We start from the raw sequence: 19,297 nt of genomic DNA, 5'->3' as shown, positions 1-19,297 counted from the left end.
TAGCCTCCAGAACTATGAGAAAGTAACTTTTCGTTGTTTAAGCCCTTGAGTGCGAGGTCCGCGCCTGAGGGCCAGTGTCCACTGCCCGCTGACCGTGCTTCTTGCCGGGCAGTCCAGGGCCCACGCCTGCTGTCCGGGGTCTGGCACGTGCAGGTGCCACGTGCAGAGGCAGCTGGCAGAGCTGCGGGGCCTCCGTCCACGCCAGGGAGGCAGGGTTCACGCTGGAGGGACAGAGTTCACACCCGGAGGGGCTGAGCCCGTGTGGATGGGGCACGTTCCATACTCACACCACTGTCCACACTTGGGGTCCCTGTCCACACTGGTGGCCACACCCAGTGTGCGGGGCAGAGTTCAAACCTGGGCAACGAGGAGGGAAGGCCTCACTCCAGGCCCGCGGTGCCAGCTCCCTGTGTGTGGGAGACCCGTTCCCTCCAAGGACCCAGGCCAGAGCCTGGGGAGCCCGGACTCCTGGCCGGAGGGCAGGGCCCATGAGCCCGAGCAGGAAGTTCGGCCACAACGCTCCTGCTGGGAAGGAGGGTTTGCCTCTGATTCATTACTCCAGAAGTGGCCGTGCTGATCACCACATTGAGACCGTGTTGTGACATAAGTGACCTAAGAATAGCAGCAGAATCACGAGGCTTGCCAGGAGCTTTTCTGTACTCGCAGAGGAAAACAATGGTTCTGCCGAGTAAATCTGAAGAGGGCAGCGGGAGACACGAACCACGCGTTTGGGTTTCACGTGGTGTAACTGCCGAGCCCCGTAGTTAGCCGCGGCGCCGGAGCACTAGGCCTACACCTGCACTGCTGGGTCGTGTCGTTCAGTGCCAGGCGACGCGTCCTGTCACTTGACAGATCAGAAAACTGTGGCACAGAGAGGTGCACTGATCTTCCCAACGGTCTCCTAGCCGGTACACCGTGGAGTAAGAACATGGGCTCTGCTACGCTTTGTGTATTTTAGATCAGGGGTCCCCAGGCCCCGGGACGGGGTCCATGGCCTGTCAGGAACCGGGCCGCCCAGCGGGAGGTGAGCAGCGGGCAAGTGAGCAAAGTGTCATCTGTGTCTGCAGCCGCTCCCCAGCGCCGGCATCACCGCCTCAGCTCCGCCTCAGATCCTCAGGCGTTAGGTTCTCATAGGAGCACAGGTGCCCGGTGCCAGAAAGGTTGGCGGCCACTATTTCAGATGCTAATGGGCTTTGTCTGCAGTCTTGAATGAACCCCAAAACAAGTAGTAGTTGGTGCTGTTTCCCTGGCTGCAGTTAAACTCAACCGTCTGTGTGATGCATAAAACCTACATTTTAAGCTGCAGAATAATCTTACATAATCTTACCTAAGAAATGCAGTATTAACTCCAAGAACTGTTCCTTACAGCACTAAAAACAAATTCCGTTCAACTTCTGAGGTGTGAATTAATGGGATGCACAAAGTATGATATTCTTAACTAGTTCTTGTAAAGCAACTTTTATCCCCGAAGCATTTTAGGAAATTAATTAATCATCATATCCTTTAGAAAGAAAACTCTCTTCTGTCGTCAGGAGCCTGTCACAGGATTCGGAATGTGCTGTGATTCAGACACATGCTGACATTGGGGACATTCAGGTCCACTTATTTACTAAGCAAATGTTTTTTTAGTGTCATTTCTAGAAATCTGTGTGCTGCGTTCTCTGTACTTTGCAGCTAATAACATTAGAGAGTCAGAGCCAGCCTAAGACTGAAAGAATCTTTATAGTCACTGTGTCATTTCATTTATTCAACTTCCTGCTTTAGGATACATTTTTATTACATCACTGACTCATTTTGCAACTGAGTATCATTTCAAGCAGGGTCTGTTCCTGTCACATGAAATGATAAATTTGTATGTTTGGAACTGAAAATCTAGTTATTCATGCTTTATGTAAGCAAATTAACTTTTTTCTTTGGGATTATTGCCAGGATTTAATATTATGAATTCTACCGAGATGTCAAAGAATTTTAAAATTTACAGTAAATTAGAAAATGGGTTGATCTGAGCAGGTAACCAGAAGAGGTGGCACATGACTGGGCCTTGAAGGGTGAGCTCGGGGTTCCCAGGCGGAGGTGTTGCAGACGCTAGGTGTGCTGGGGAAAGGATGGCACGAGTGGAAATGTGGAAGAGGGGACAGGCTTAGCGCGAGGGTGAGCTGTCCAGTTGGAAGGAAACACCGTCACAACAATGGCCATAAAGACAGTACGGAGACTCATCTGTAGAAGTCCGTGGATAGTGGGCTCAGAGTTCCGTCTTCATGAAATGAATTCCATATGTCAGTATCACCCTCGGTACACACATACACACACACACACAGTCACATTCCCTTTACATAGCTGCATACATTATATCATAAACTAAACATTGCTCTTAACCTGAGTTCATGTAATTTTGAAAATATCAAGATTTATTGGACCAATCCTCTCTTCATGAACTTCTGGGTTCTATAAACATTGGAGGTCTATAAACCATGCTACATTGAGTGCACAGTGCACATCTGTATTGATCCAATTTATATTCTTCCCTAAATTTTCCTGGCCGACCTGCCTGCAAGGCCCTCGCTGCCTTCTCACTGAAGTGCTATGGAACTCAGTGGAGTGGCTGCCTCATCATTCACTCCTTGGGGGCTCTCGGGCTCCCCCAAGGAAGAGTCATGTGGGGGGAGCCTTCTGGGCTGCTGCAGCCCAGGCCACATTCCCAGGGACCCCAGGTCCCAATTGGAGGCCCAGGCCGGGCTGTTGGGGAGGGCCTGCCTCTGGCCTCCTAGGCTGTCTGAGGCTCTGGAGCAGCTTGAAGTGCAGGTGGACCCAGTACCCAGCGGGGGGGACCGGAGGTGGAGAGGAGATGATGATGAAGTCGCCCCCTCCCCCGGGGCAGTCCCACAGGCCTGCACGGCCAGGCCAGAGAGAGCTAGCTGAGCCAGTGGCTGGCCGCACTTTCTTGTGAAACTGCCTAGGTCCCTGAGTACCACTTTTAATTTTTTCTCCTTCCTTTTCTACCTGGCTCCCCTCGTCCATCGTTTTTGCTGCCATAGGTTGTACCTCCAGGAAGCCTGGCCTCACACACTTTGCTTGAGATCCCAGTTCCCAGGCAGCCTGCTCAAGGTGTCTTCTCTCTGATGATGTGGTGTTGTCTGCTCCTCCCTTGGAGAGATGCCTCTGTCCTGTAAAACCACGGGCCCGGGCGCGAGCACATGGTCCTCAGCACAAGGTGCCCCGACTTCCTCCCGCAGAGGTCGGGCTGGCTCTCCGTCTTCCCAGCAACTGAATGCTAATTTCTTTTTGATAGATTGTGAAGTGAGTTGTTTTTGCTCACCTGTAATCTTTTGTATTTTGCTAAAATGAACTAAATTCATACCGTTTCTGGATGGGCGGTTCAGTAAGTTCATGCAGTGCAGCCTGGGCAGCAAGGTAAGATTGTTGACCAGTCGTCTGCACGCGCTTTCCATGGCAGAAGCCAATCTGTTATTCCTCTAATAGGTAATTACCCCCTTTTTATAGGAGGCATTGGTTTGCTGGAATTTGAATTTTGAGAGAGCAAAATGAGCATGGCCATTGATTGTGCGACCGATTTTGGTTCAACAGCGCTCGCTGAGCCAGGGCCGCGCCCGAGGTGCTTCGCACACACTGGCCTCTGCCTTCAGGGTTCGCGGTTGCACACCCACTGCGGACAGCTGGCGCAGCTCGCGTGTGTGGAGGAGAAAGTACGAGCCAGAGAGGCGAGGTCTACACTGGCACCCGGGAATGATTCGGAGCTGGGAGGCAGGGAGGGGGTGCATGCCCGTGCACGGACATGTGCGTGTGCGTGTGCGTGTGTCTGGGAGGGCTTCGGGAGAGGTGAGAACTAGGTGTTGCAGGGTCTTGGGAGCAGCACAGAGGATGGGTGTGCATTTGGTCTGAACCCCAAGGTTGGTGGTGCCACTGACCGCCTGTGTGCAGGGAAGGAAGGGACCTGGGCGTCCAGGGCTGGAGCAGGGACAGGGGAGGAGGTGTGAGCTGGCGTCCAGGAAGGGGCTCTGGCTGCGGGGTAGGGGGAAGCTGTGCCTGTCAGAATCCCTGCCGGTTGGCTCGGGGTGGGCGGAGTCAGGGATGATGCCTGCTCCTCCTAAAGAAGACAGGCCTGTTTACTGCAGCCTGTCCTGGTCTGCCGCCCGTGTCCTGAGGAGCTGTGCTGGCTTAGCAAAGGGATTTATGTAACTGCTGGTTACGTAAAATACTGATGATTGGCTTTTTTTGAGCAACTATTTTGGGCCAGGCATGGAATATTTCATTTAATCCTCACAGCCCTCCATGAGGTAAGTGCTGCTGTCATTCCTACTTATATGGAGAAACTGAGGCACAAACAGATTGTGATTTGCCTCAGGTCACACAGGTCACAAGTGCAAGAGCCTGTGCATGCCCCCCTCCCCATTTAATAGCTCACGTTGCTGTGGTGACTTCCACGAGCGAAAATGAAAGAATCTAGTGAAGTTAGGAACATTTGTAAACCTAAAGCAATGTTGCCCATTGGAAGGTGGGCACGTCATTTAATAGAATTTTGAAGCCCAATTTCTTAGAAATTGTCATTTAAGGCTATGGGGCAGAACTTCACAACTAGTTATCAGTTTGTGGTTCTTTTCTTTTTGAAATATGATTGATATTACCAGTTTTTAAAGTGTTAACCCCTTTAAGTCAGAACCTCCCCTTTCTGTTTCTCTCTCTCTCTCTCTCTCCTCCCCCCCTCCCCTCCCCCCCTCTCTCCCTCTCTCCCCCTCTCCCCTTCTCCCCTTCTCCCTCCCTCCCTCCCTCCCTAACAGATTTGAAGCTGGGATGGAAATTGGAAGGAGGAAGTTGCTGTTAAGCTCTGAGAATTTTTCCAAGTGTAATTCAGTCTGTAAATTGCTTTAGCAAATGAGAGTCTTTTCAAAACCGTCCCTAAGATGTAAAACAAATGGCGTATTTTATGTAGTAGTTAACAGTGTTGAATCTGCTCACCTCAAGGACGTACTACAGTCCAAAAGAACTAGTTTTCTTTATAAAAATGTGTAAAAGGTTTATGTTGGGGATTCTGAAACGTGAACTAGAACAGCTGTATGATTAGAATATGGTTTCCAACTCTTCCTCAGGGGAAAGTAGCTTAGTTTAATACAAATCACTTTTGAAAAAGTGTTTCCAAAAACCCTGGTCCACCCACAAATTAAACACTCAGCTTTTGGGGTTTCGTTTTGGAGAAATCATTCTTACATGTTCAGTCTGTTCTTACTTATTCCCTAATTAGAGGCTAATTGGCTCCAGTAAAGGGACCTGTCGGATGCCTTGTGGAAGCCTCTTTTCCCATGAGGGAGCAGCCACGGGGCTGCACTGGGGTGCAGCTGGTCCCTGACACCCTCTGCGTGTGGGGCAGCCGGTTCTGGACAGCACCCGCCTGGGCGAAGGGGCACCTTCGTAGTGTGTACGTTCTCTCTCTGCTGCGCGGTGGCTGCCGGCCGGCTCACCCACCCGGTGCCACAGAGAGCCTCCTCCCCTCTGTGCCCCGAGTGGGCTGAGGGGACGCTGCAGTGGGGAGCAGAGCAGCCGGAGTCTGCCCATAGGTCGGTGCCCGTCGTCATCAACCCAAGTCTTGCAAGGGGCTGTTCGGGTTCGGACAGGGTAGGCGACTTGCTCCCTAGTCCCACTGCCCTGCACTCCCTCGCGTCAGCCAGGGCTTAGTGACCATCCCCAGGAAGTCGCCCACGTTTGTGTGAAGAGGCCAGTGAGAAAAGCGCGGCTTGTTTCTGGGCCCCGCGGGAGACCGCTGGGCGTCGTGCCGTCCCCAGGCCCCCGTCCAACCCCCTACAGGCCCGGTGCCTTCAGACACGCAGGTGCGCTGGGGCCTCTCTCGGATGATGCGAAGGGGCGTCTGAGTTCATCGACGCTAGCCTCTCTTTCTGTGGGGTGTGGAGCCCCGCCTTGTCCCACTCTGGCACACTCTCAGCCGTCCCCGAGGCCCAGCACATGACGGAGCACCGCCCTGAGCAGCCTGTCTCCGGGCTCCACCTCTCCCCAGAGAGGCGGCCCGTGCCCCGGCCCTCCGTTCATCTGACCATCATTGGTTCATGTGACTACGTGTTAAGACATCATGTGACTGCATGTTAAGACATCATGTGACTGCATGTTAAGACATCATGTGACTGAACATTCTTCACGCTCTCTGATTCCTGTACTCAGTATAAGATTATTTAATCTTTCCTCCTTCTGTTCACTCATTGCACATTTATTGAGTATCTACCATGTGTCTAGCAATTTTCCAGACAAGACACAGATGAAAAATACAATTCTTACTCTCTAGCATCTCAGTTTAGACAGGCCACCTAGAGGATACTAAAAAATTATTTTAAACAAACAAACAAACAAAAACACCGTGATAAGGGACATGGAAGAATGAGGAGCGTGCTATGGAAACAGGAGGGGAAACCAGGCAGCCTTGGGGATGGTGGGGGGAGGGAGAGAGGGAAAGATGTTTGGGCTGATCCCTAAAGCCCAACCAAGGGAAAGGCCGGTGGCTGAGGAAATCTCTGTATCCAGGCAGAGTGCCAAGGGCGGCAGCGCGGGCAGGGGGCAGCGCAGGTGCAGCGCGGGAAGCGAGGGGTGAGGGAGGGCAGAGGGCAGGCAGGGAGGCCAGGCAGCTCCGTCTCGTGCGCTGGCACCGAGGGCGGCCGGGAGGGCGGCATCCGAGAAGCCCAGTCACAGATTAGAAAGGGGTGAGGGTGAGGGACAGTGCGGAGAGGAGTCTCAGTTCCCAGGCTTCTCTTCTGCATGGAGTGATGAACCGTGACCTTCTTCAACAAGTGTGGAAGACACAGTACTGAGGGGAAAATGATATATTTTTAGACCCGTTCAATTCAAAACGCCTAAGCAATATCCGTAAGGAAGTGTGCTCAGACAGGCTGCAGCATGAATCTAAGGCGAGGGGCATGTCTGCTGGGTGCACGGTCATCAGCCTGTGGACAGTGGACCCCATGGGGTTGGATAGCACCAGCCTGTGGAGGATACAGCGAGAGAGGGAGTGGGAGAGGAAAGAGGGGCTGGGGAACAGTTAGGGGGACATCCGCTGGAAGGGCGGGGCGAGTGAGCGGAGGGGGCGGGGCGAGTGCGCGGAGGGGGCGGGGCGCGAGCGGAGGGGGCGGGGCGCGAGCGGAGGGGGCGGGGCGGCGCTGTGGGTGCAGACGCCACCAGTGCTTGCTGGGCCTCTGTGCCAGACATGCCAGGCGCTGCATGTGACGTTTCTCTGGTTCTTGGGACACGGCTGCAAAGCAGTGGCGCTGGTGGGCGAACACTCTCTCTGTGCCTGGGGTTCGAGCACTTTGCACGCCATGCCGCCTCCCCATGTCCACAGCTGAGCGGCGCTCGCTTCTGTCTGCCTCTTCACAATGAAAGCGCTCTGAGTGAACACGCCAGGAGATGGGAGTTTTCTCTGCTCACGCAGTGGCACGACAGGGACACTTTATCCTCAGGGTGAAGTAGCTCCTAGGAAAACAGCCTTTATTGGTTAGCCGTTCGGCCATGGCACTTACTACTCGTGGGTCCTAATTTTGGGTCCGCCGATACAGGCACTGACAGGGAGCCACGCCCTCCTCTGTCCTCCCCACGCTCGCTGCAAACCTGTGGTGTCCCCTCTCTCGCTGCACTCCAGTCACCTGCTAAAGCAGTGTCTCCTTCAGCCGCCAGCACCTGTCTGGTCACCATTCCCCAGCCATGCCTGTCAGCTGTCTGGCATGAAGCAGACACGCAACGAATTTTTGGTACAATTATTTTTTTCTATCCAGTTTTCCCCCAATGACTTAACAAATGGCTCTCTTTAACAGGAGGCATTTAGATTGAATTTATCCGCGAGTGTCCAAGCAACAAAAACTAACCCCTACTAACTTTTCGGGTTTTTCTAATTCTTCCATAGTACAGCTACTGTGAAAAACAGGATGGAGGTTCCTCAAAAAATTAAAAACAGAACTACTGTGCAATCCAGCCATCCCACTTCTGGGTACTGATCCAAAGGAAATGAAAACAGGATAGCAAAGAGCTGTCTGCACTGCAGGGCTCACTGCGGCCCGGTCCACAGTGGCCAACACGTGCAAACAGCCTGTGTGTGCATCAGGGGGCGAGTGGGTAAATCAGATGTGACGTTTTCATACAATGGAATAGTATTCGCCATAGGAAAGAAGGAAATAGGAAATGTCGCCCTTTGCGATCATGTTGCCGAACCTCGAAGGCCTAATGCTAACTGAAATAAACCAGACAGAAAGACAAATACTACATGGTATAACTTGTATGGAGAATCTTAAAAACAAATGTCAAGTTCACAGAAACAGCAGAACAGTGGTTGCCAGGGGCTGGGGCGTAGTAGGGCAGATAGGGGGAGGTCGATAAAGGGTATAAGCTTTCAGCTATAGGTGGATAAGGTCTGAGAAGCTGATGTAAAACAAGGCGACTGTAGTTGATAATACTGTGTTATATAATTGAAATTCACTAAAAGAACTTGAAAGTTCTCTCTCTCAGGTAAAACAGAAAAGGACATTTTGGAAGGATACCAGGTCGCTCAGGAAGTGGGTTGGAAGGCTGGAGACCAAGTTTGGAGGACAAGGCTACCAAAATCACAGCCAAAGTTCCCTTACATCCCTTATCATATCGGTTCTTCAGGGCTCCACTTCAAGTACTTCGATCCAGATTTAAAATAGCCGGCGAAGCATCCTGTCAGCTGAGCTCAGATCCGTGTCTGCTCCAGCCTCCAGGGGACACAGAGAGAAGGACCATCTTCCCTCCTTAGAAGAGGTGCATTCTACCCTGATCATGATCCCCACCACAGGGACAGGCCCCTAGCTGGGAAAAAGGTTTGGGGCTTCAGCTGCGAAAGCAACAAAAAAGTCCATTCGGCTAACTGACAGGTGGTGAGTCATGGCTCCAAAAGACAGACTTCTGCAGAATTTTAAAATATAAATAAGATTCCTGGCTGTCTGAATGGCATAGGTAACAGTTCCTCCCTGAAGCAGAGGTGGGTTGAAATGAAGCGCACTCCCACACAGTTCTCTCCTCACTGCTAGAAATACCTTCGCGTCGGAGCCTTGTAAGAACCCTAAGAGCTGGAATTGAGAATTGCATGTCTTTATTTTTTTCTGGGATCTTGGGAAGAAGATATACTTCCTCCCTATTCAGCTGTCTCCTGTTTGTGACTGATAATACATAAAGCAGTGAGACTTATGTGTTTCAGGAAAATGATGTGTGAAAACAGTTTTTCAAAATGCACACTGTCTACGTAAAAAGAAAACCCAAAATGTTTGGTTACCACTTTGTGGAGCCTGTTGAATCTGGCGGTGAATGGGAATCTAACTGCCATCTCTTTCTGCTGGAGCCTGCTACAAACACCACGTTTCCTTTAGATAGAGAAGTCAGCTTCCATGTCACAGTGTTCATGCTAAAATCATAAAAAAAAAACAAAAAAACAAAAAACTAATGACTAGGTGGTCGTTGAATAATTGATGTTCTTGGGAGACCATTAGAGGAAATAAGGAAAGCCACAGATACAGAAAGTATCCCTGGAGTCAGCAGAGGCAGAAGGAACATCGCGTCTTACCATTAGGAGTGGCTCCCTGTCTTTGCACGGTGACTGCTGATTACTCTCCTGTTCTCATTTATAACCAGAGAGCTGCCTTCGTCTCTGGCTCCTGTCCCTGTAGGTTGGCATAAAAAGATTGCCACTTGCAGGGTAGAATTTAACAGCCAAGGGACCCACAGCTGGGGTGGCAAGGGCCAGACTTGCACTGTACTTGTTGCAGAAAAATCAGTCCCATCCACCAGCCAGGGGCAAGAACAAAGGATGAGGATTCAGACTTGGTCACTTGGTGTTTGTGGGCAGCACCCTTCCTTCTCTCTCTGGTTTTTCTTCTTCAGTCATTGAGTGACTAGCAGGCATTTGATGAACTGGCCAATCTGTTTTTCAGTGATTTTGTATTTTGACGAGCAGCTGTCAAAAGGTAGAGCCTATTCCAGCCGTTCAGATAGTGAGACTGTGCTTAGTAAGGTAACGCACACAGAGATGGCAGGCTAATATTTCTGAAACACAGCCGTAATGAGTATCTGCCCCGATTAAATCCAATGCCTCCACCTTTCCACCAGACAAGTCCAGACCTCTACCCAGCTCAGGAGTCTTCACGCGGGGCCGCCGCCTGTCTCCTGATAGTGTATGCTGCTGTTGCCTGTGCGCGCAGTATAGACCATTGCAGTGGTTCTGAATCCTGGCCGCATGGCAAGCTTGCTGGGGGAGCTTTTTTTAAACACACATACCAGGGCCCACCGTGTGCGAACCAAATATAAGCTCCTTATTTTGGTCATCTATTGCGATAAAACAAACCAGCCTAAGACTTAATTATATAAAACAGTAACTGTTGTTTCATGCTGCCAAATTTGGTGGGTCCAGAATTCGGAAGGGGCACAGTACCAAGGGTGTGTCACCGACGTCCAAGATTTTGGCTGCAACCACACGATTGGCTAAGCATGTCTCAGAGAGCCAGGTGCTAGTGCCATCTGCAGGCTTCTTTCTTAACATTTCCGCAGCTGGGGCCGGGATGACGCAAAGGCCGGCCTCGGCTCTGCTGTCAGCCAGGGCACCTCCATTTGCTTCTCTGTGTAGTTTGGGCTTCCTCGAAGCAGCTGGCCCAAGGTGGTCAGGATTCCCTCAAGGAGCCCAGGACTCCAGGAGCAAATACTCCTGAAAAGATGGGATTGTGAGCCTTTTGCACAGCCGGCCTCAGAAGGCACATGGCATTGCCACACACCTCTGGCAATTCCGAAGTACACACCGCTGAGAACTGCTGGGTCCGTTGCTTGCAAACATTCATCTCCGGGGCAGGGCTGCACGTTGGGTGAGGCAGAGAGACACCTAGGGTGCAAACTTTAAGACTGCTTCATGCTAGGGACTGTGCAGATCCGCGAGCACCTCCCCCCACCTCTGGCCTCACCCTCCTCCTTGTCTCAGTCACAGTGGGAGGGGCCTCAGGCTCCTGGGCCACGCTATTGACTCCGTAAACCTGGGGCGGGGAGAGGCACTCTGGACTACTGCGAAGATGCCCAGGGCGCTAACTACAGACTTCATGTGCTTCCTCGGTGCCTTTGCTCATGCCATTCCCTTTGCCTGCAGTGTCTTTGCCTTCTGTTTCTATCAACTGTGGAATATCTGCCAGTTTTTAGGATACATTTCGGATGTTGCTTCTTGTATCAAGACTTTCTGGTCTCGCACCGGCTCTCACTCCCTGCACCTCTTGGGCCAGTCGGGCAGTGAACGGGGGTCCCTCCTCAGAAACCCCCAGAGCTTGTCGTATGCCTTGAGGCGCCCTCATCGTGCCTTGCACTGTGGTTATTCGTGGACTTGTCCTATAAAAAGGACGTGTTCTCTTTTCTTGGGAGGCCACAGAATGCAGGTCTGGACCGAGGCCATCAGTTCTCACAGGCACTGTTCTCGGGGACGCATGTGTCCCCACGCGGCTGCCTCATGCCTCCTGCACAGTGTAGATGCTCAACAAGCAGTGGCTATTCTTCCCCGTGAGAGGGGGGAGTCTCGTTGTTACAGCCCCACGGAAGCCTTCACATTTGAGTAATTACTCTGAATGCTCAAGCACAGCGAGGGACTGCATCTTGCCTTGTGCAGACCTCCTCGAGGGGACATCGCCTGTCGGTCTCTCCCCCTGGCGACCCTGACGCTCCCTCTGCAGAAGCCGCCCCGCAGCATCCGTCCACGGAGCCCTTTGAGGTAAGCACCGGCGTTGCGGCCATTTTACTGATGAGGAAAACTGAGGCTGAACGATTTAGTAACTTGCTAGGTTACAAGATAACAAACTGACCGTGGCAGGTTTCGAGCCCGGGTCCCCGAGACTCCAAAACCAAACGGCCCAATCCCCTAGGCTGACCCAGCCCCTCGACAGGGTGTCCGCCTTCGGGGAGGGCGGGCCAGTCAGGTTGGCAGCACCCCTGGGACTCTGGCTCCCCCGCGGAGTGAGCTGGGGACGACCCTACTGGGCGTGGGGGCCGCTCAGGAGAAACCCTGCCATCCGTTTCCCTCTGTCTGGGCTGTCGTGGGTGGGCGGGGACCCCAGGGTGGCGAAGCCGGGGTCCGGTGCGCTCCCCACAGAGACGCTCCGCCGTGTGACTGTCTGGCGCGTGGGCGAGCCGTGAGGGGGGGCGCAGTGGGGGCGGGGAGCTGGGCGCGGGGAGGACGCGCGCGGGGCTGGGCAGAGCGGGAGGCGGGAGCCGGGCGCGGGCGCAGCGGGCAGCGGGCAGCAGCCGCCGGCGGCAGGGCAGGATGGAGGGTGCTCGGGACACGCCGCCGTCTTCCAGCTCGTCCGAGGAGCTCAGCTCCGCCCCGCCGCTGTCCAAGGGCATGTCGATCTTCCTGGATGTAAGTGCGGGGGTCGGGGTCGGGGCCCCCAGGGGCTGCCCCGCCTCGCTCCCCTCGCCGCGCCCCGAGGCCGGCGCCGAGCAGTGCCCGCCCGCAGCGCGGGCGGGGCCGTCCCGGCCCGGAGCGGGGCTGCAGCCCACCCAGTGACGAAGTGCGATGTCCCAGCAGCCTGGCCGGCGGTGGGACTGGCGTCGTCCGCTCGTCTCCTTTCGGGTGAATGGGGTGTTTGGGGGGCGTCGACCCTCTCGCCTCGCAGGCGCGGGATGCGCAGCCTCCGGGCGGGCGCTGCCCGAGGCTGCCCAGGCCGAGGCCCCGATGGCCCCCCGCCCCCCCCCGCCCCTCCTCCGTCCCCGCGGGGCGCGGTCCGCGGTCCTTCCGCGGCGGCCGGTCTCCTTTTCACGGGGACCTCCTCCGCTGCCACCTGCTGCCTTTCCATGCCCCCACCGCGCGCTCCCAGGAGCACTGCCCCGACCCCCTCGTGCGCCCCGCGTCCGTCTCCGGGGCCCTGTCGCCGGCTTTCTCCATTTCTGACGCGATGAGCTTGCTTTCCCTTTCTCTGCTATTTTTCTGTCTTCTTTCGTAGTTCCTATAGTTTTTTCTTCTCCCTCATTTCTCAGCGCTGCTTTCCTCTCCCCGCTGTCTCTGTTCTTCCTCCCTCCGTGCACCCCATTCCCGCACCGCCACCCCAGCCTGGAGGGTTCAGCCCCACAGCCCCCCAGGCCCCTGTAGGCTCTGGCCTTCTGCTGTCACAGTCACGCTGCTCCCCGGGGAGCGTTTGGCTCAGTGAGCGCAGTCCTGGCTGCTTGGTTTTGAGGCAGATGGCTCCGTCCTCTGCCCTCCTCTGAGGGACCGTTTCTCACGCAGTCGCGGTCTGGGGGCGCAGGCCACGTGCATGTTATTTGTGGAGAGCTGAAGACTGGAGGGAGGCAGAAGTGTGCAGACGGAGAGAGGTGCCCTCCGAGTTTCTTTTGAGAGGACCAGCTGGGCTTTTCAGTGGTGCCCTGTGTGTAATTACTCCCGCTCTGAGGCACATGACATCGATCGCGCTGCGCCTGCTGGCAGCCCCTTCCCTCGTCACCGCTGGGCACGCAGCGCCCTGGGCCCGCCAGCTGCTTCCCACCCTCTCCCGGTGGGAGTCTGGACCCCACTCGCCGTGTGCGCGCACCTGAGTGCGGCTCGGGCGGTCGGTTCACCTGGCCGCTGTTACTCCTTTTAAGTCCCGCTGTTCAAGACCAGAAAGGCCTTCAGGAACCGAGGCTGCAGCAGGGAGAAGGCACCCAGCACCTCTGAGGGGGCCCTTGAGGGTATGGAAAGCAGGTCAGACGTGAGGGCGATGGCCGCGATGCCAGAGGGGGCTTCAGCAGGGAGGGCCCCGCGTTCCTTCAGACTTGGCTCCACCGCGCGCCCCTGGGCAGCAGGCGCTTCCCTGAGGCTGCGGAGAGCAGCTAATGCCACCGTGCAGACAGTGGAAAGTCACCCCCCCCCCACCGACACACACCCCAACTCTGCCAGAGTGTTCAACCTGCGATTTAAAAAAAAAAAAAAAAAAGAGGAGGAGGAAATTAAAATCTCATTCATTGTATGTGCACAATTGTTCCCAGGTTCTGTAAAGGAGCAGCACCAGATCCTTGTCTGGAAGGGACTGGTGGTCTGTGAACAAGACAGCCTGCTCTTCTTCACGGGTTCTGGGCTTTAACAATGAAATATAAACCTGATTTTACATGAAAGCTGTTGACATGCTGTTTGCCAGTAAAATGTAAGAGTCTGGGGGGGAAAAAAAGCCAGTGGATTTTAACTCAAGCAGAAAAGATTTTGTTAACACTTTTCTTTGAGTTATTTTGTGAAAAATTCATTGCTCTGGTGAAAAAGATAATATAAAAAAAGAATTTGTTACTTAGGGATTTTTGAATTATTCATTTAGGATCATCTTGCTTTTAGCAAAAAATAACATGAAATATAAATAATTTAATTAGTTTTAATATATTCTAATAGCATTGCTAAAAAAGATTGCTTTTTGAACTCTAGTCAGATTATAATAAGTAGATGATAGAAATTCCCTATTCCAAGGTGAACAGAAAGGGAACCAGTTAGAGCCTTCTGCGTCACAGAGACTAATTTCCAAATTTGAAGACAACTGTAATTCTCAGCATTTATCTTCCAATGCTACTAGAATAATCAGTCCTCTAAGAAATGATTTAAACTGCTTTTGAGGCTACTATTAATGAGGTGACCAGATGTGTCCACTGGGTTAGAGACTAGCCGTGGATCAGAAAATCAGAGATTTACCACAAATTATGGCTTTTGCATCATTTTCCCTACCTCCAAATCAGCAGTAAAAATGAGTATGATACTTAATTCTGAAAGTCACTGTACGAAATTGGAGTTCATAGGATAGAAAACCAAGAAACAAAGGAAATGTATTACATAAATGTGAGCTATTGTTACATCAGTGTTCCACGTCGAACGCATAAATAACAGTAGCCAAGTCCACAAACTAATACTGGGACTTTTTCTTTATAAATCTGATTTATGTGACCATCTTTCTAAAAGCTGACAGAATTAATCATCGGTTCATCTTAAGTACCCTCCTCGATGACCTGCTCGGGGTTAGGGAGCCCGGTGTGGGCTCAGGGCCGTGCTGAGGCTGGCGCTGTGTGTGCCACCTGGGCTCAGGCCAGCCGCAGGAGGGGCGGGCCGGCCCCTCGCACAGCACCGCGGGCGGGCCGTGAGGTGAGGGTGGCTTTCCTGTTGCACCCATGCACGGTCTTCTCCCAGCTGCTGCATTTCAGGTGACAGAATAAATTCTAGAATGCTGGTGCATATGGCAGGTCCTCCTGTGTTCCACTCCTCAACTCTGCTGCTGTGCGAAGGAGGAGAACCTTCGACTCGTCCCCGAAAGCAAGCTAAGCCCCAAACGAAGTTAGTTGCAAGTTTGCCCGTTTGCGCCGCTGTCCGCTCCGTTTTCCTCTGGTTTTACTTGGAAGGGAAATGGGCGGCAGAAGTCGTGAAGGGGAGAGACGACTTTACAGTGTGCCTTCCCTCCCTTCCCACGAGGAAGCATGCACACCATGCACACGCCGAACGAAAGGCGCCCTGCCCGGCGGCCAGGGACTCGGTGAAAATGAGCAGTAGCTTCTCCTCGAGGGCCCTTAACTCTGCAGTTCTGTAATACTCATGGTGTGGGAGACGAGGCTGGCCGCACCCTGTCGGAGCAGAGACAGTTTTCCAGATGCAGCAGCTCCTTGACCGATTCCGTTGCGGCCACACACAACCTCCGTCCCACCTGGTGCACAGCCGACTGCTCAAGCGAGCATAATCGCTGTGCGTGGTTGAGAATGTGAGTGACGTTGTCCAGCTGGGAGAGAACGGCCGTTAACCCCACCATCGTCCACCCTAACTGGCGTGGCAGAGGTCACTCTACTCGTTTCAGGGACCAGCAGAAATACGAAAGACTTCCTCTTACTCTTATGCATTGAAAATTGTTTTCCCACACAAGGCCTACCCGGGGCAACCTGGGCATATGAAGATGCGTGTGCCGATGGCCAGTTGGCCATCTACCCTCCAGGGCCTGTTTCCCTGTCTCACAGACAACTCCCTGCTGGGCGGCTATCTCAGGGTGGTAGGCTCACGCGCTGTGACTCACCTCCCAGGCCTGCCCTCTGGGATGGTGCCCCATGTTCCGGGTGAGCTCCACCCACCCCGCCCTCCATCCCAGCATCTCAGAGGTCCACCAAGAGACTGGTTCGTCTCATGCCTCATGCCAACTGGGGACCTGGTAGGAGGCTCTGAGCAGATACAAGTTCAATATATGGTGATCGTATGAGTTTTTTTAGGCTGCCAGGATAACGTTTGCATCTTAACACCTGCCTTTGGGAATTTTAAGTGAGAAATGAGGAATTCCAATCATTTTGGATAAAGGATGCCATTTGATCATCTTTAAATTATTGCAAAGACACGGCATCACCTGCCTTTAAGTTTTTATTCTGATCACAGTAATTTTATCTATTTACTACTTATTTTGTGATAGTAACCAGTAATCCGAGCTGATCCAGATCACTATGGCAGCATGACATAATGAATGCAGTTCTCATTTGCAGTACATGTGCAGTTTTGTGTGTGTGTGGGCTCAGAGGCAAAATTTGCAGCAGAGATAGCTCTGTTCCTATTTAATTACAAAGAATTATCTTAATAACAACAGCTGCTGTCTTAATTTCATCTCTAAGAGACAGAATGCTATTTAAGATAGCTCTTTATGAGATGAAATGACAGAGGTCATGGATCCAAGTCTCTGGTGTGTGGTTGTTTCTATTCTGGTCACTTCGAACTCATAGGGGCACAATAGAGCTTGAAATAGAATTGCGAAGTCTCTCAGAGGCGAGGAAGGCGCTGCGTGTTGTGTCTCTGACGTGCAGCTGGGGCTTCCTGGTTATAAATGGAGAGACGGATCGCCAAGTCTGTAGAAATTACCTCCATGGAATAGAAAGAATTTGTGTCTCATTCTGCTCTAAGGCAGAAGCTCCTAGTATTGAAAGCAGTCCTTTTGCAGTAATTAAATAAATCTAGTATAAAAAGGGGGACCAACTTAGGCGCACAAGCGATATACATTGTTGGAAATTTTTCATAGGCAAGATTTTTAGTAATAATATCAATATTTTATCATAAATACATTGTAATAGTGGTTAGATTTATTTATACTTTGAGTCAACAGGAGGAAAGGGGCAGAATGTTTCTATACTAGAAAGCAGTAAAGCAGAAAACTGTGGTGATGACTGTTACCCACGTTCCAAGCTGGCCACTCGGAGTGATGACCCAAATATGAGAGCAGCTCTGGTTATTTAACCCAAAATGCGTACCGCTCAGGAAAAGCGGTCCCCAGAGCCCTCTCGGGTGGCATGGCTTGTCTTTGCAGTAGGGTGGAGGGACATTGCCTTTGGGACTATGTGTCACATAGCTGTGACATCCAGACATTTTATTGGTAGGCAGTATCAGTTGGGCTAATTTGTTTCTAATAGAAAAATAATCCAAACTATCTTAACATTAAAAAAATAATAATTTATGGGCTCCCGTACAGAAAGGCGGGGTCACATAAGAATGGCTTGATCGGAGCCTGGAGAGGGGCCGCCAGGGTCCAGGTCTCTCGGCTCCAGATGCCGCACGCTCGAATGTTGCTTCTTTCCAGGTTAGGTGCTGGGTTGGTCTCCGAGGTCTGCCGTGGTCATGAGCGGCACACAGGGTGGCTTAAGCAGAATGCGTCATCTCAGTTCTGCAGGCGGGGCGGTGAGAGGAGGGTGTGGGGAGGACCGCGCGACCTCTGGACGCTCCCGGGCGGAGTCCATGACTCTCCTGCTGCTGGGGCCTCAGCCACATCACTCCACGTCATCACGTGGCCTCCGAGTCCCTCCCTCCTTGTAATGCCACCGGTCACGGGATTTAGAGCCCAGCCCCACTCAGTACCACCTTACTTTAGGTTGATTACATCAGGAAAGAGGGTTTCCACACGAGGGCACCTTCCCGGTCGCCGGGGGCTAGGATTTCAGCTTCTGTTTCTGGGTGACGCAGTGCAGCCCACAGCACAGCATGTGCAGTGACGAAAGGCTGGCAGCAGCTCCTCACCTACGTCCTCCCACGTTCGGAGCCGGCAGAAGAGGATGAGCGTCTCCCTCGACGACCCCGGCAGAACGAGGCCTGTCGCTTTCCGCCCCTACTGTGCTGGTGCCTGGGCGGTCACTGTGGCCAGGAGACGTGACCCCTCTTTGCCAGGCTGGACCACTCTGGCCCAGACTGGAGGGGAGACTGGTTTCTCAGGAGAAAGTTAGAAATGATTACTGAAGATGCTGGGTGACCAAGCAGTTTCTATCCATCAACGATGATTCACAATACATTCGAGGGAATCGATGCGCAGGAGTGAGTAGCTGCGGTGTGGACCCCTGACTCCCATCGACCTACCATTTATTTCCCTCTCTCGTTTCTGTTTATTGCCAGCTCTACTGAGACATGACTTACATTACATTGTGCGTATTTAAAGTGAATGTTAATGAGATTTTACATACATATACACACAAGAAACCATGACCACAATTCGATAGTGAGGATACCTGCCCAGCCCAGAAAGCTGCCCGGTGCCCTACATAACCCTGATCTGCCTCTGTCACTGTAGATTGGTTTCCCTCGTCTAGGGTTTTTGTGGAAATGGTATTCTTCCGCGTCTGATCTCTTCCTCGGGATGGTTCCTTTGCCCCGCCCCGTCGCAGTGTGCCAGGGGCACGTTCCTCCCCATCCGCCACTCAGCCCTGTCAGCCGCATGGGTCACCCGCAGTGCGTCCCTTCCCGGGTTTGTGGGCGTTTGAGGTGTTTTCAGGTTGTGACTATCATAAGACAGATCTCACTGGGGACGCCTTTATGTAAAATCCGAATTTCTTTTATTTAATAATGAGTGAATTATGTGTGAGTATAATGTTTACCACAATACGTAATGAAAAATGGTGACAAAATGTTTTTCTTTTCCAGATACTGAGGAGAGCAGACAAAAATGGTAAGATCAAAAATCTACAGTTTCTGTCTTTGAATCGCTTGCCATTTAGATCCCTGTCTAAAGAGTAATGTGGAATTGGCACAAAATGTTGGCCTCTTGTTCAGTAAGAGTCCCAGGCAGGTGCATGGGTCCTGCCCAACCCCCACCCCCGAGAAGCCGACGGGGCCTCCGCGCCTGCCAGACAGGGGCGATGCCTTGAAGTGGGGAGGGTCGAGCTCTGGCTTTCCTCGTTCATGGTTTAGATTCATCATAAAAGAGGAACGGCTTCTCTTTGCTGCGCGTCCCAGTTCTCCCAGCCCCGCCTCCTTCCCTGGGACCCCACGGCTCCCACCGAGGGGTCCGCGTTGCCTTCGTACCCGTCGCTC

At 52.7% G+C, this 19,297-nt stretch overlaps 1 protein-coding gene across 3 annotated transcripts in view; it reads left to right on the top strand.

The window, feature by feature from the left end:
* NECAB1 (N-terminal EF-hand calcium binding protein 1) overlaps positions 1-19,297 on the top strand; it is a 77,677-nt gene that overhangs the window by 23,195 nt on the left and 35,185 nt on the right. Inside the window, exons 1-2 of one of the 3 annotated variants that reach the window (XM_016138555.2) lie at positions 12,265-12,400; positions 18,908-18,932. The exons of the other annotated variants lie outside the window; for them this stretch is intronic. Coding sequence (XP_015994041.1) covers positions 12,305-12,400; positions 18,908-18,932 — 121 coding nt within the window. The 5' untranslated portion in view covers positions 12,265-12,304. Of the gene's footprint in view, positions 1-12,264; positions 12,401-18,907; positions 18,933-19,297 lie in introns of those variants that run through there. 3 annotated transcript variants of the gene reach the window in all.

The sequence above is a fragment of the Rousettus aegyptiacus genome, unplaced genomic scaffold (genome assembly GCF_014176215.1).
Source record: "Rousettus aegyptiacus isolate mRouAeg1 unplaced genomic scaffold, mRouAeg1.p scaffold_m13_p_15, whole genome shotgun sequence".
NCBI classification, from domain to species: Eukaryota; Metazoa; Chordata; class Mammalia; order Chiroptera; family Pteropodidae; genus Rousettus; species Rousettus aegyptiacus.
The sequence above is the reverse complement of the archived record's forward strand: the minus strand, read 5'-3'. Positions and strand labels throughout refer to the sequence as shown.